Consider the following 13,394-nt stretch of genomic DNA (forward strand, 5'->3'; position numbering starts at 1 on the left):
TGGATTCCATAGTCTCTTTTTGTTGTATGCCGTACCTACATATGTACTCAATAAGTACGTGATTAACCATGGTAACGTCGTGCTTTTATTCATAATCATATCGAAACGCTGCAACACCTCGTGGGGAGATGCAGTGGACGTAGTACATGGAACCGTACCGAATCTCACTGCTACAAACCACCATGCCACCCCAACACCACGCTATCAAAAGTAAAACCCACTCAAGCCATGCCCCTACCAACCTGCTCCTGGCGCTCCTGCCAGACATTCTTACCCGAACACGAACAAACCATCTTATCGTTATCCCAGACTCCCGCACTGCGCGCAATAACACCAACAAGGGTATTTTCATCCTCACGCCGGAAAGGACCCTCAGTACCCTTCGACAAGACCATACTACGCCCAATCATCTCCCAGATCGCAACAGGCTGCTGCATGAAAACACTACCACGACCGTTCTCACCGACATCCACAGTGCCAAAAAGACCACGCGCCTTTCCGCTGTCAGTGCCAGTAAGCTTGTCCTTCAGAGCTTCCCAGATACCGCCAGTAGACTCAGCGCCACGGGAAATATCGCCCGCTTCGCGCACTGTCGCGGAGTACTGGCCCGGAGCGAGGCCGTTGATAGTCAAGTCGACGAGTGTCATGTTGGACGAGACTTGGACCATGCGCGCGAGGCCGCGAACCTGGTTGGGGACGGTTGTCGCGTGTGTTTCGAGAATACAGACGGCAGAGCCTGGGTGATGTTAGATAATGATTTGTTCATTGTTTGGTGTATTGGAGTATGAGTCCGGGGATCCCGTACTGTCTGTGTTGCCACTGCCGCGGAGGATAGCGTCGCGGCCGGTGCCTTCGATTGCGGTGACAATTTCACTAGGGGCGGCGGTGCCTTCGACGAAGACGAGCTGATCCTTTAGGTTTGCGTCGACTTTGTTGATACCTGTCGCGGGGTTAGATCGGTGGAATGCGCCGGGCTGTTTCTGGGTGGATTTACCTGTGATGGCGTGCAGAGCGTTGGAGATTGACTTAATACACCCTTCGCAGGTCATTGGGACCGAGAAGGTCGTCTATAAACGTGGAAATTATTAGCATTGGGTCTTCAGATGCGCTTGGATGTGCTCACCTGGAATGGTTCGATCATGGTGGGGAAGTCAGGGTAGATCTGCTGGGAGTCGCAAGGGGGAGAGAAGGAGGTGTAAAGGTTGAAGATCGAAAGAAGAGAAAAGAAATAAGAGCAGAAATGTTCAGAACTAAGACGTGCTACATCGTTGAAGTACAATTTGGAAGCGGGGCCCCGTTCGGATTTCAAATCGTTGGAACTCGGCAACTCTTTTCGATAAAGGAAAAAAACGTCATCCCGAACCCTCTCTCTCCTCAACAACCACTTCGACCATGTCCTCCAAATCCAGATGGGCAAACGATGATCCAGAAACGGAGGCAATAATTGCTCGACAAAAACACGAAAAGGAACAAAAACGACGCGCCAAGGCGGAGAAACAACGACAGCTCGAGGAAGCCAAGGCTCAACAAGCTCGTCAGCAAGATGCAAACAACACACAAGGCCCCAATGGCGAATCAGGTCCCCCGACAAAACGACGACGACTCTCGAATGACCGCAACATCCCCGAAGCTAAGGTAGCCAACGTCGACAAAGAGGAGAGAAAGCAGTCGGCATTGTTGCGCTTCCCGGTTGGAGAATGGGGCCCTTGCCGGCATGTGGACAACTTCGAGAAACTGAATCATATCGAAGAGGGCTCCTATGGATGGGTGTCGCGCGCGAAGGATATCTCAACAGGAGAGATTGTTGCGTTGAAAAAGCTGAAGCTCGAGAACTCGCCGGACGGGTTCCCAGTCACCGGCCTACGGGAGATCCAGACACTCTTGGAGGCACGACATCAGAATGTCGTCTACCTGCGCGAGGTAGTCATGGGCAATAAAATGAGCGAGTGAGTTTCCCCCCAAAAATATACCCTGTCATCAATGCGCTAATAAATCGGTTGCTGCAGTGTATATTTAGTGATGGATTTCCACGAACACGACCTCAAAGCCCTTCTAGACGAAATGCGCGAACCGTTCCTTCCCTCGGAGATCAAAACCGTCCTTCTGCAGGTAGTAGGCGGACTCGAATTTCTACACTCGCAATGGATCATGCACCGCGACCTTAAAACCTCCAACCTCTTAATGAACAACCGCGGCGAGCTCAAAATCGCCGACTTCGGCATGGCCCGGTACTACGGCGACCCACCACCTAAACTGACCCAACTCGTCGTAACATTATGGTACCGCGCCCCGGAACTCCTCCTCGGCGCAGATAAATACGGCACAGAAATCGACATGTGGAGCATCGGCTGTATCTTCGGCGAGCTCCTGACCAAAGAACCCCTTCTCCAAGGCAAAAACGAAGTCGACCAAGTATCCAAGATCTTCGCCCTGACAGGCCCGCCAAATTCCCAAACATGGCCCGGCTTCCGGTCACTGCCTAATGCCAAATCCTTGAAGATACCATCTTCCTCCGCGTCCGTCTCAGCAGGAACCCCGCCTCTCCTGCCTCGCTCCCGATTCCCATACCTCACAAATGCAGGCCTGGGCCTTTTGTCTGAGCTCTTGGCACTCAACCCTGCCTCGCGACCTACGGCAAAACAGTGTCTTCAACATCCTTATTTCAGGGAAGATCCTCGACCGAAACCACGCGAGATGTTCCCTACTTTCCCGTCTAAGGCCGGTATGGAGAAGCAGAGACGTCACCGTACTCCTGAGGCGCCTAGGCGCGGCCAAGAGGCGCCAGCATTGGATTTTGCGGGCGTCTTTGGTGGTGCTGCTGGTGGAGATGCGGGCGAAGCGGGTGCTGGTTTTACGCTTCGTTTGGGATAATAGGATTCACTTACGTATAAACTAATAGACAAACCAAACTCTGTCTTCGCATGCTGATTTAAATCTCGTAACTTAGTAGACAGCAAATTCGTAACCTGCGGACATTGCCCTAGACGCCTATTTACAAGGCTACGTATAAGGTTTCGGGCTAGGCCCAATTTAGGAGCGGCTCTTACCTAGGTAGTGTCATGCCTTCTACGTTCTTTTTCTTCCTCTTCTTTTCTTTTTCTCCTTCACCTCGAATCTCTACCCTGTTCAGCACTTTCAACCAGCGGGATCGGTGTATAACATGGCTGAAAAGGCAAGATTGTCGCCTGTAAGCAACTATGCAGCACCAGCACTAGTAAATGGGAAAGTCATCGCGGACTCTATTATGGCGACGGTTATGGTAGACTGTTCTTCAAAACTGAAATTTTCGTGGATGTTATCCTGGCCGAATATCTTCTCTGTGAAATCGTTCAACGCCAAGAATTCGTCACTTGCAAGATTCTGGTTTCCAAAAAGATAGCGGCCGACGGACATGACGACAAAGAAGCAGAGTCTCACCAAGAGCTTGCAAATTTACTTCGTCAATATAGCCAGGCCGAGTATAGGCTATACGTTGCTCAAAGAATGCTTCCTGATGGGCCTATAAAAGCGGACCATGATATCCTCCGACAAACTCCAAATTGGTTTCTCCGGAAAGAGCTTGTCGAGGACTGTGAAAAAAAGAGGTGGCTGCTGTAGCCGAAGATGTGGATGCTGTCAGACTCGCCACGAACGAGCAACAAGAAACAAAGGGATTGGACACTGTACACCTAGCTGTGGGTGTTGTTCGAGTGAACGAGGATTCGAGTATACGGCAGAAGAGAGAGAGGGAATTGCCGATGAATTTAAAAAGAATCTTGATGACGATAACCCGATCTTTATGGTTCGGATGGCAGAGGCTTTCTTTTTGTTGCCGCCAATGAAACTCGAGGAGAAGAATCTTCTCAACGAGGAATCCCATAAGGTCAAACGGCGATGGTGGAAACGGAATTGAAAGGTCGAAAGGGGTTGCATGGTAGAGCCACGTTGGTTATTGCTTGATGGTATCGGGATGATCTTAGTCTGGTTGATTCTATTGCTGAACCGAAATACCTCCAAAATGGCTTTCACACGTACATCCTGTCCGGTCTAGAAATTCTGAACCTATCATATTTAGGTATACTTTTTGAGGCCCTCTACACGTTTTTTTAGTAGTGGTTTCATCATGACAAATCGCTGACTTTAGTTTTGAAGTGTTGGGGAGTATTGTCCACGGGCTAAGAGATATATACCTAGGTATGCAGACGTACAAGTTTAAAATTCATTTCTACAAGATATACCTAGAATACAATTCAAGTCGGGTTTGACGCCGAAAATGTAGTTCTACGGCTGCACAATAAGGTTTCGAGCTAGGCCCAACTTGGAATCGGCTCTGATTTTGTTATACTTATCTCCTTCTTTCTTCTTCTTCTTCTTTTCATTTCTGTGAATGTACTTGTTCGGCTCGTGACTAAAAAGATGAAATATTCGCAAAGACCTCGGGGGTGGAAAATGCTCATTCAATTGAACAAGGCGACGAAAAATTTGCTATATCTATGAATAGATGTCGAGGTCATAATGCTCTTTTTAATATTCCTATTCCTTACATTGAATGGGTGTAGTGTAGCAAAGTCAACCTTCAGTTGAGATACTACTACAATCTGCAGGACCAAGTCAGAATCGAGCTGAAACCCTTAGATGGCTACGGTAATTCTCTACTCGCCTCTGCCTTCAATTAATTTTTCAACTTGTTGTGACATGATATATAACCCCTGGCCCCTCCTCTTTTGGACTAACCACAATCCTTCACTCAGTCAGATCACTAGCTAAGAAAGCCAATAATTAGCTGATTTTAGAGGTAGAATTGTATTTATATCTTACTTATCATTAAGCCATAGAGGAGGTAGCATGCATTAATCATTTTATCTTCTTGTTATATATACCACACTTCTTTACAGCTCTACGAGAAATCTAGTCTCAACGTAGAATGAAACCGAACATTCAAAATAAAAATAAAAATTACACTCATTATCTCCTATCTCATAATTGTCTTCATGCCTTCCAAGAATTTCGGCGTGATGATACTGGTAGTTTGGAACAATTTTGTTTACCCCGTCACGTACAACACAAAGACAAGCTTCCAATCATGGATGATGTCCCAGAAGCCATATCAGAAGCTAAGGATCCCCTACGATTGGCTTTGCTCAAAGAAATCAGTCTGATCAGTGAGACTCGCTACGTTGATCCTTCTTTGCATGCTATCCTCTGGTTGTCAGACCTAGACTACCTGAAATCGATCGTTGATGGTGCCCGCGAGAGGCCTTGGACTAGCAGTCTGCATCTCCTGGGGCACCAAATGTGGATCTTCAATCAGAAACTGCGTAGGTCACAGTTATATATACTTTGTAATATGCTCGACGCGCTCACTGATACTGTCCAGGGACCACCCACCCAACGCACCCAGAGCAAACCTCCCCTCAAGCACCAGGGACATCTACCACCGGGAGATCAAGATATTGGTGGATCAGCACTTCTACTCCTCCAAAGTATCCTCCCTGTCGGACATCTTCAGGGGCGCCTGAGTATCGGCCCTCTGGCGTGATCCAGGTCGTGCCCATTCTCACCACCTCCGAAAATGATTGCATCGCTCCAGCCACCCCTGATGTTACCGAGAGCAAGATTTGTTCTGGGGAATCAATACGCTCACAACGGAGGATCCGGAGAATGTGCTGCTGCCGTCGGAGAAGTTGCTGGAGATGCAGTGGGTTTGAATAGGGAGTTGGCTTTGAGTGGGGTGGCTGAGTTGAGGGGTTGAGTGATGGTCAGCATGATCATTCTGATGAGGGTTATGTGTCTGAGGAAGAAAGGGAGATGGTGGCGATGTAGCTGGTGGAGAGAAATCTGGACGATAGGGAGAGAAAAAGGCCGCGAATTTGGGATTTGGCATGAGTTAGCATAAACAGTCAAAGCTAATGAGCTCCAAATGCGTGGTTACCTGGTTGAGAGAAATGCCAGTGAGAGGTTTTGCTTCCAATTCGAATAGCAAGGCGAATCAATCAAGAGCAATTTTGAACACCTTTTTAAATACGGTGGCATCTCAGCAGCTTGTTCTTTCTGTATGTTCCTATCTGTGGATTTGACATGCGCCTGGGTTGTATCGGGTGTGGAACGGGTGTTGATTTCAATGCTGCATCCGTCGTCATGGTATAGCGCAGCAGAGCAGTAGGCATATGGAGAGGAAGGGTTGATGGATGATTCCGAGTGTTGCGAGGAGAAAAATGTTGCGAGGAAAAGGCTGGAACGTACTTTGGGGAATTGACGAAAGGGACTATCGTAGCTTACGTGCTCAATGTGATTGGTAGAACAGGGAGGAAAGCACAATACAGTAACTGTGGCATTTCAGAGCTTCGTTCGTCCACAGCGAAGTCTAACTACCGTGCAAAGATCGGATTAGTCGCATAATTTGACATCCCTGGATGCATTCATCGAACGTTGCGGTCGAAACCCAAAGTTGGTTCACCGAACATGTCCGAGATCTAGCATTATAGCCATAGATAGCAGTCCCCCGCCATTTCGGACCGTCCCGAATTTCGATGCCATCAATAGCAGCGAGCAAAATACAAACGAGACTCACGAGTAGATCATTATCGTTCAATGCCATTGACCCCAGGTATAATGATGTAAATCAATATCCCCTTCCCGGCAGCCAATGGTCAAGTCAATGATTTACATCGGGCCGACATACGGACTAGATAGAATCAAGTATAGATCACGGAGGTAGATTTCCATGATCGGGTCTGTCAACAGATCTGGTCCGCTCCCGAGTCCATGCACCAATGATATGCAGCACGGTGATCTCCGCAAATGATTTGGATAGTAATCCTACACATGTAGTTATCTAAACTAAATTGATTGATTGTGGAAAGAAGATGTGAAAGATATGACAGACAAGACAGACATGTCTAATACTTTGAAGATAATCAGGGATATGCACAATCGATCGGCTCTACCTTCTAGATTGAGGCTTGTAGCCACTGTATGCACTTTGCAGCGAACTACTACATGTAATGTACGTATTGATAGCATCATAGTCACGTCAAATAAGTAAGTCATCCTTGGATATGTAGTCATAAATAGAGTATAGTTCATAATACATCTGGGGTAGAGCATATTTCCCCGCACATCACCACGTGCCAAGTTGATGGAAAGGCTTCATATATCAAGCTTTCCAAGGTTTTGTGTTTCACGCATATCGGCGTATTCCGTCTGACGAGCACAAAGCTTGATTTAAGACACCGACAATAGTGACACGGTGACATTGATACGGGGATTGACCAGTGGAAAGGGGGTAATTTGATGAATGAACCGACCAGAACTGAAATGATAAGGGTGTGTACAAGATGACCAGGTACACTTTGTATATCCAATCAGTAGAAAAGGTACCTGAAACCTTAACAGTGAAGCCAACAGTCATTATCGGAGTCGGGAGTCCTTATCTTCTTCCGACGGGGTCCGAGCAACTCCACTCTTAGACCGTTTCGCACACAAATTAACCAATCGCGTCGTTTTTCAGACGCGACCGAAGCAAGCGAACACAGATTCCTCTGGATTGTGATAAGCTAAGGCCTCTTTGAATGTTTTGATTGGGCAGAGTCCGCCATGAGTGGGACCCGAAGGCTTGTTATTTGCTTCTTTTTCTGGAGTGGAATTTTCACGCCCACGCGAGCAAGGGCTATCTTTGCCACGGTGGGGCCGAGAACGCGCAAAGAATTCTCGCGACACTATATTAACAGCTCCTCCCCGGCAGTGGAGCAAAGAAAAAAAGAAAAAAAAGATGTGTATTCATTTCTCTTTCTTATCCTGATTATCCTGATTTGGATCTCGCTGAGCTTAGCTCTTCGATTCATTCCTCTTTATATACCTTCCCTTCTTCGCCTTCACTGGTGAGGACTAACACGACAATGCTTCCTAAATTCACAAAAGCATTCCGTGGGGCGGAAGAAGACCTCGAAAAGGCGCCCCGTGTGAACAATGGCTCCGAAACAAATAGCAATGAGCAATACGATACCGCTAGCGACAATGCTGTGCCCGGCGAGAGCTTCGAGTACGGCAATTCCACCTACGCCAAGATCCAGCGCTTCGCCGGAAAGTTCAACATCGAACAGCGTGGTGTCGAACGCGTCCCGGATTCCGAGCGAAACGATGACTCGTTCCTCAACATTGGCAGCATGGTGTGTTTCTATACCGGCATAATCGTGGAGAGGGACATAAACTGACCGAACCTAGTGGTTGGCCGCAAACATGGTAGTCAGTTCCTTTGCCATTGGTGTTCTTGGAAAGTCCGCTTTCGACATGGGCTTCCTCGATGCTATCCTAGTGTGCCTCTTTTTCAACCTCCTCGGTGTGATGACCGTATGCTTCTTCTCGTGCTTCGGTCCCGCATTTGGTCTGCGCCAGATGGTGCTGTCACGATTCTGGTTTGGATGGTGGGCTGTGAAATTCAGTAAGTCACTTGATATGCACGCGTGCATAAAACGGTATAACTGACCTGGTTCTTTCCAGTCGCCGTCCTCAACGTCATCGCATGTGTCGGTTGGTCCGCTGCCAACGCCATCGTCGGCGCGCAGCTCCTCAACGCCGTCAACGGCGACGTCCCCGGATTCGCCGGTATCCTGATCATCACCTTCTGCACACTCTTCATCACCTTCGCCGGATATAAGTTCGTGCACGCCTATGAGTACTGGAGCTGGATCCCGACCTGCATCGTGTTCTTCATCGTGCTAGGCATGTTCGCGCACTCAGGCGACTTCGTCAACATCCCCATGGGCGTGGGAAAATCCGAAATGGGCTCCTGCCTCTCTTTCGGCTCAACCGTCTACGGCTTCGCAACTGGCTGGACCAGCTACGCAGCCGACTACACCGTCTACCAGCCCAAGACGCAAAGCCGGCGTCTGGTCTTTTTCTCCGCCTGGCTGGGCCTGATCGTCCCACTGATCTTCACCCAATTCCTCGGCATCGCCGTCATGTCCGCGACTGATATCGGCGACGGCGTCCACAACAAGTACATGGAAGGCTTCCAGGCATCCTCTAACGGCGGCCTGCTGGCAGCTGTGCTCGATCCTCTGGGCGGCTTTGGAAAATTCTGCCTCGTTGTTCTCGCTCTGTCCATTATCGCAAACAACTGCCCCAACATCTACTCTGTCTCCCTGACCCTGCAGGTCCTGGGCCGGGTCACCCAGCGCGTGCCCCGCTTTATCTGGACTTTCCTCGCCTCGTGTGTCTCCCTCGCGATCGCCATTCCGGGCTACTCGCACTTCGAAGTCGTCCTTGAGAACTTCATGAATCTTATCGCGTACTGGCTGGCCATTTACTCTGGCATTGCGATCGCCGATCACTTCATCTTCCGTCGTGGGTTTGCCGGCTACCGTCCCGAAGATTACGACAAGGCTGATAAGCTGCCTGTCGGCATTGCTGCCTCGGTTGCCTTCGCCTTTGGCGTTGCTGGTGTTGTTGTGGGAATGAGCCAATCGTGGTGGACTGGTCCTATTGCAAAGCATGCTAGTGGTGGTGATGTTGGCTTCGAGCTTGGCTTTGCATTTGCTTCTACGACGTATTGCGTCTTCCGACCGATCGAGATTCGTTACTTTGGCCGGTAGTTTTTTTTTTTTCTTTTTTGATTTTTATGGTACATAGCTTGGGATGTGGTGTACATATTGGTTGACTTCACTCGGGTGGCTATTTTGCGATTTCATCGACTTTGAGTATTGTCATTGCTGCATTAATCGCATATCAATTTAACATGATTGAAACATACCTCTTTTCTGAACTCGTAAAAACGTAAGCCTAGTAGTGGTTTCTCCAAGGAAAAAATTCGAAAGAAACCAAAGTTGATGACTGGAACAGCAGTGTCTGACTCAGATGAGTCAAAAAAGGACTACCTAAATGCGCGTTAGAAAACATGATAACTATAAGGCAAAGGAACGGCATGGGCATTGGAGGGCTCGCAAATTATGGCATTTGATTGGCTGCCATCAGCTACTGTGGATCCAACAGGTGTGTTGCCCTAATTTGGATACATATCATTTGAGCAAGGGATCCGGAAATCCCGCATCTCTCAATAAAAGCAGTGCTCTCGAGCTGAGTACAATGCTCGAGATTTATTCTTGTGTTCGAAACAATCAGCTAGTTATCTTCTATATTGACTGCCATACTGCCCTTATAACACTTAGCCCTAAATCCATACAACATGCCTATTTACGACCCAGAAAGGGATATCCCCGACCTGACAGGGAAAACTATCTTCATCACAGGAGGTAAGTCTTCCAAACCACACCACTCACACATTCAATCACAAATTAACCTCATTCCCAGGAACCGGCGGCCTAGGCGCAGCATCAGCCCTCCACCTAGCAAAACACAACCCAGAACACATCTACATAAGCGGCCGCAACGCTGCCGCCGCCAAAGCTATCATCCAACAAATCCACGAAACAAACTCTATCACCTCAGTAACATTCATACAATGCGACCTGGCCTCCCTCACCTCCGTCTCACAAGCCGCAACAACCTTCATAGCTCAACCTCAAGTCCAAAAACTCGATATCCTAATCTGCAACGCAGGAATAATGGCCCATACCCCAGCCCTAACAACAGACGGCTATGAGATTCAATTCGGCACCAACCACCTAGGCCATGCCCTGCTAATCAAAAAACTCCTCCCCCTCCTCACCGCCTCCCCAGATCCACGCACCGTCCTTTTAACCTCCCAAGGCTGGGCGCTACACCCCAGTGGCGGCATCATATTTCCAGATCTGCGCACAACACAATCTTTCCCCTTCGGCGGGCCGTGGCGGCGGTACGGACAAAGCAAGCTTGCGAACCTGATTTGGGCGCGGGAGCTGGCACGCCGCGTGCCGGGGTTGACGGCTGTTTCTGTTCATCCGGGTGTTGTGGGAACTGGGCTTTTCCATGGCTTGGGGCTTAAGGATAAACTGCTTATTTATGCGACTGCTTGGTGGAAGTTTGTTTCTGTGCAGGAGGGTGCGTGGAATCAGGTTTGGGCTGCTACGGTTGATAAGAAGGAGGTTGTTAATGGCGGGTATTATGAGCCTGTTGGGAGGTTGAAGGATGGGCGGCTTGATGGGGATGCGAGGGATGAGGGACTTGGGGAGAGGCTTTGGAATTGGACCGAGGAGGCTTTGGAGGGGTTGTGAGGTTTTTGTTGGCGTTTTGATATAGTTCGGGTTGATATCTTAAATGAGAGTTTTGATCTGTTCGAATTTATCGTTCGGTGTTCTATCAATCTTTTTGGTGTATCTCTTTGAGTCAAAAAGCAAATATTCCATAATGCTATTGCATTGGAAGATTGTTGAAACACCATGTACTGTAACTTCAAATACATGTTGGCATGGGGGCCCCGGGGCATGACAGGACAGCTTATCTGTAGCTGACGAGTCCATTCTTGATTTGATAACCATTATGGACTGTCTAGTCTGTGGCATGATGCGAAACTTGAGCGAACGACCTTAGGCCAATCCGCCAACCAGATACCTAGGTACATCCATGGATGTATGGATGCTCAGCTTCTACGCTGTGGGGAGCTATATGGTCAATGTTGTCCCTTGGTTTGTGTAGAAGCCCTGGAGGGTATATCACTCTTGTGCGGTCAAGACAAATTGCCTTATAGGCAAAATTGACCGCTGTTTACTTATACTGGATTCAAACATCTTTCACTGGGAAATAGAGTGCCGCTGAAACAAAAAGAAACGGAGTAGGTGTCAAATCTTTCAAGTTACAGGCTGAATTCGCACATTCCTGGAGCTCTAAATTAAGTCACAAGCATGCATTGAGTAAACACCGAAAATAAAAGAAAATTTTGCAAGTTGGTAAACCTAGCAAGCCCCTGGCTATCACGAAAATTCTCGAACAAACGTTTTTTCCCAGTTCAAATTTCACCCTCCTTCAAACGAACTCCACGCAATCAAATCAGAAAAGTCAAAGCGATCCCTATCCATTTTCTTCTTTCTGCCATACCTCGAATCTAGTTCTCTGTTCTTTTTCCCTCTCTCTGTCTTCCTTTCAATCTTCACTGGCGGTGTGAAGATGTCCTTGTCCTTGAGCTCGCATTAAGACCAATGGTCATGTCATTGCCCTCTTTTTTTGATAAGCGGCTCTTTTTTTACTCGCGGGCTTCGAGCATTGTTTGGCGCAACCATCTCCAAACTTCGTTCCCGCTTGCATGCCGGTTTTGGTTGTGAAAGCTCGATCATGACCTTGGGCTTTGATAACTATGTTCTTCTCGCCATCTTGTCCTTGACCAACGAGACCGGGAAAAATCATCATCAAGTATGTTCCAACTGCTCCATTGTCTGGTAAATTGCGAATTTTCGCTGAGGTGACTAGGCCATGTGTGTGAAGATCAACACAATCGAATTTGTTGAAGTCTTGCTTTTCAATTTTCTCCCCAGGAAATGACCAATCCTAGCTATACTCATCGGGTGAGCATTTCATCTTCATAGCAAGATCTGCTGTAGGGTTCAAGACGTAGTCCTGGAGTCTGATCAGTTGCTCGGGCCAATCAATCTCATTACGAAACCGAAATCGTGCGAGGGACTCGCGAACAAAGTGAACGGCACTTCTCATCCCAAGTTGGACCTCTTCTACTTCCGGACTGTTTGCGATTACTTGTATGGTATCTGCTCTCCATCTGTTTGCAGCTTTGGAGTCGAGAACGTAGATATGAGCGACCTTTTTCTCCCTTTCGTGACAATGGCCTTTGGAGATACATACCCTTCTGTGTCCTCTGAGCAGCCATTTGGTCCATGATGAAATTGAGATCAGACCCAAGAGTACCGTGAAGGAAGCCCAGAAAAGGAAAGAAGCAACAGTCCCATAAGAATGCGAAGACGTCGGACACTAGTATTTCTGTCATTGCTTCGCGAACATTCTCCGGGGACAATGATAGCAATTCGCAACAGCCAGAAACATCATGTCCAAGCAGTTGCGCGTGAACCCGTGGCCAGGTTTTGGCAAAGGCATTGATCTCCGGGAGCCCGCCGATCCAGTTGAATAGGCCCTCGTGAATAGCTATCAGCTCTGATGAGACCCAGCGGTCGCTCACTTGGGAGGTGCTGATATGTTGGAAGACTTGTTGTTTGCATCGACTCAGTTCGTTTTGCAGTTGTTCGATTTGTGATCTTTGTTGTTGGATTTCTGATTGTAGTTGCGTGATGCTGATTTCCAGATTGCGAGTAGTTATGCGGCCTCTGTTGAAGACCTGGCTCAGGGAGTAGAGAAGTGTTGCAATTGACGGGGAATGCTCACTTGGAGGTGGCCGTTGCGAAGACATTGCGGGGCTAAAATGCAGTCCAGTGTCATTCAATTGGTCAGTCGATGGATTTTACGCTGGAGTCTTGCCTAAAGACGATGTCATAAAAGGGAAGGATGAGGATACTCACAAGAATCCTGAGATAAATCTG

The 13,394-nt window shown here is 48.2% G+C and overlaps 8 protein-coding genes across 8 annotated transcripts; 5 read left to right on the forward strand and 3 right to left on the reverse strand.

The window, feature by feature from the left end:
- Positions 1 to 221: 221 nt before the first annotated feature.
- Positions 222 to 1,049, reverse strand: N7529_000631 (copper chaperone CCS1; the record flags this gene model as incomplete). Its single annotated transcript, XM_057236162.1, has 3 exons — positions 222 to 736; positions 806 to 940; positions 995 to 1,049. The coding sequence occupies 3 exons, from the start codon at positions 1,047 to 1,049 to the stop codon at positions 222 to 224; spliced, it is 705 nt and encodes a 234-aa protein (XP_057102965.1).
- Positions 1,050 to 1,392: 343 nt separating this feature from the next.
- Positions 1,393 to 2,871, forward strand: N7529_000632 (uncharacterized protein; the record flags this gene model as incomplete). Its single annotated transcript, XM_057236163.1, has 2 exons — positions 1,393 to 1,946; positions 2,007 to 2,871. 2 exons carry the CDS (start codon positions 1,393 to 1,395, stop codon positions 2,869 to 2,871), a joined length of 1,419 nt encoding a protein of 472 aa, XP_057102966.1.
- A 324-nt stretch (positions 2,872 to 3,195) lies between these two features.
- Positions 3,196 to 3,393, reverse strand: N7529_000633 (uncharacterized protein; the record flags this gene model as incomplete). The annotated part of the gene is made up of 1 exon (XM_057236164.1): positions 3,196 to 3,393. The coding sequence occupies one exon, from the start codon at positions 3,391 to 3,393 to the stop codon at positions 3,196 to 3,198; it is 198 nt and encodes a 65-aa protein (XP_057102967.1).
- Positions 3,394 to 3,603: 210 nt separating this feature from the next.
- Positions 3,604 to 3,892, forward strand: N7529_000634 (uncharacterized protein; the record flags this gene model as incomplete). The annotated part of the gene is given in 2 exon segments (XM_057236165.1): positions 3,604 to 3,662; positions 3,673 to 3,892. The coding sequence occupies 2 exon segments, from the start codon at positions 3,604 to 3,606 to the stop codon at positions 3,890 to 3,892; spliced, it is 279 nt and encodes a 92-aa protein (XP_057102968.1).
- A 1,170-nt stretch (positions 3,893 to 5,062) lies between these two features.
- Positions 5,063 to 5,518, forward strand: N7529_000635 (uncharacterized protein; the record flags this gene model as incomplete). The annotated part of the gene is made up of 1 exon (XM_057236166.1): positions 5,063 to 5,518. The coding sequence occupies one exon, from the start codon at positions 5,063 to 5,065 to the stop codon at positions 5,516 to 5,518; it is 456 nt and encodes a 151-aa protein (XP_057102969.1).
- A 2,359-nt stretch (positions 5,519 to 7,877) lies between these two features.
- On the forward strand, positions 7,878 to 9,572 carry N7529_000636 (cytosine permease; the record flags this gene model as incomplete). Its single annotated transcript, XM_057236167.1, has 3 exons — positions 7,878 to 8,147; positions 8,203 to 8,419; positions 8,479 to 9,572. The coding sequence occupies 3 exons, from the start codon at positions 7,878 to 7,880 to the stop codon at positions 9,570 to 9,572; spliced, it is 1,581 nt and encodes a 526-aa protein (XP_057102970.1).
- Positions 9,573 to 10,162: 590 nt separating this feature from the next.
- N7529_000637 (oxidoreductase, short-chain dehydrogenase/reductase family) lies at positions 10,163 to 11,129 on the forward strand (the record flags this gene model as incomplete). Its single annotated transcript, XM_057236168.1, has 2 exons — positions 10,163 to 10,229; positions 10,288 to 11,129. 2 exons carry the CDS (start codon positions 10,163 to 10,165, stop codon positions 11,127 to 11,129), a joined length of 909 nt encoding a protein of 302 aa, XP_057102971.1.
- Positions 11,130 to 12,396: 1,267 nt separating this feature from the next.
- Positions 12,397 to 13,264, reverse strand: N7529_000638 (uncharacterized protein; the record flags this gene model as incomplete). The annotated part of the gene is made up of 2 exons (XM_057236169.1): positions 12,397 to 12,572; positions 12,706 to 13,264. 2 exons carry the CDS (start codon positions 13,262 to 13,264, stop codon positions 12,397 to 12,399), a joined length of 735 nt encoding a protein of 244 aa, XP_057102972.1.
- Between the last annotated feature and the right edge of the window lie 130 nt (positions 13,265 to 13,394).

Source organism: Penicillium soppii (genome assembly GCF_028829465.1).
Source record: "Penicillium soppii strain IBT 18220 chromosome Unknown utg000001l, whole genome shotgun sequence".
Taxonomy (NCBI): domain Eukaryota; kingdom Fungi; phylum Ascomycota; class Eurotiomycetes; order Eurotiales; family Aspergillaceae; genus Penicillium; species Penicillium soppii.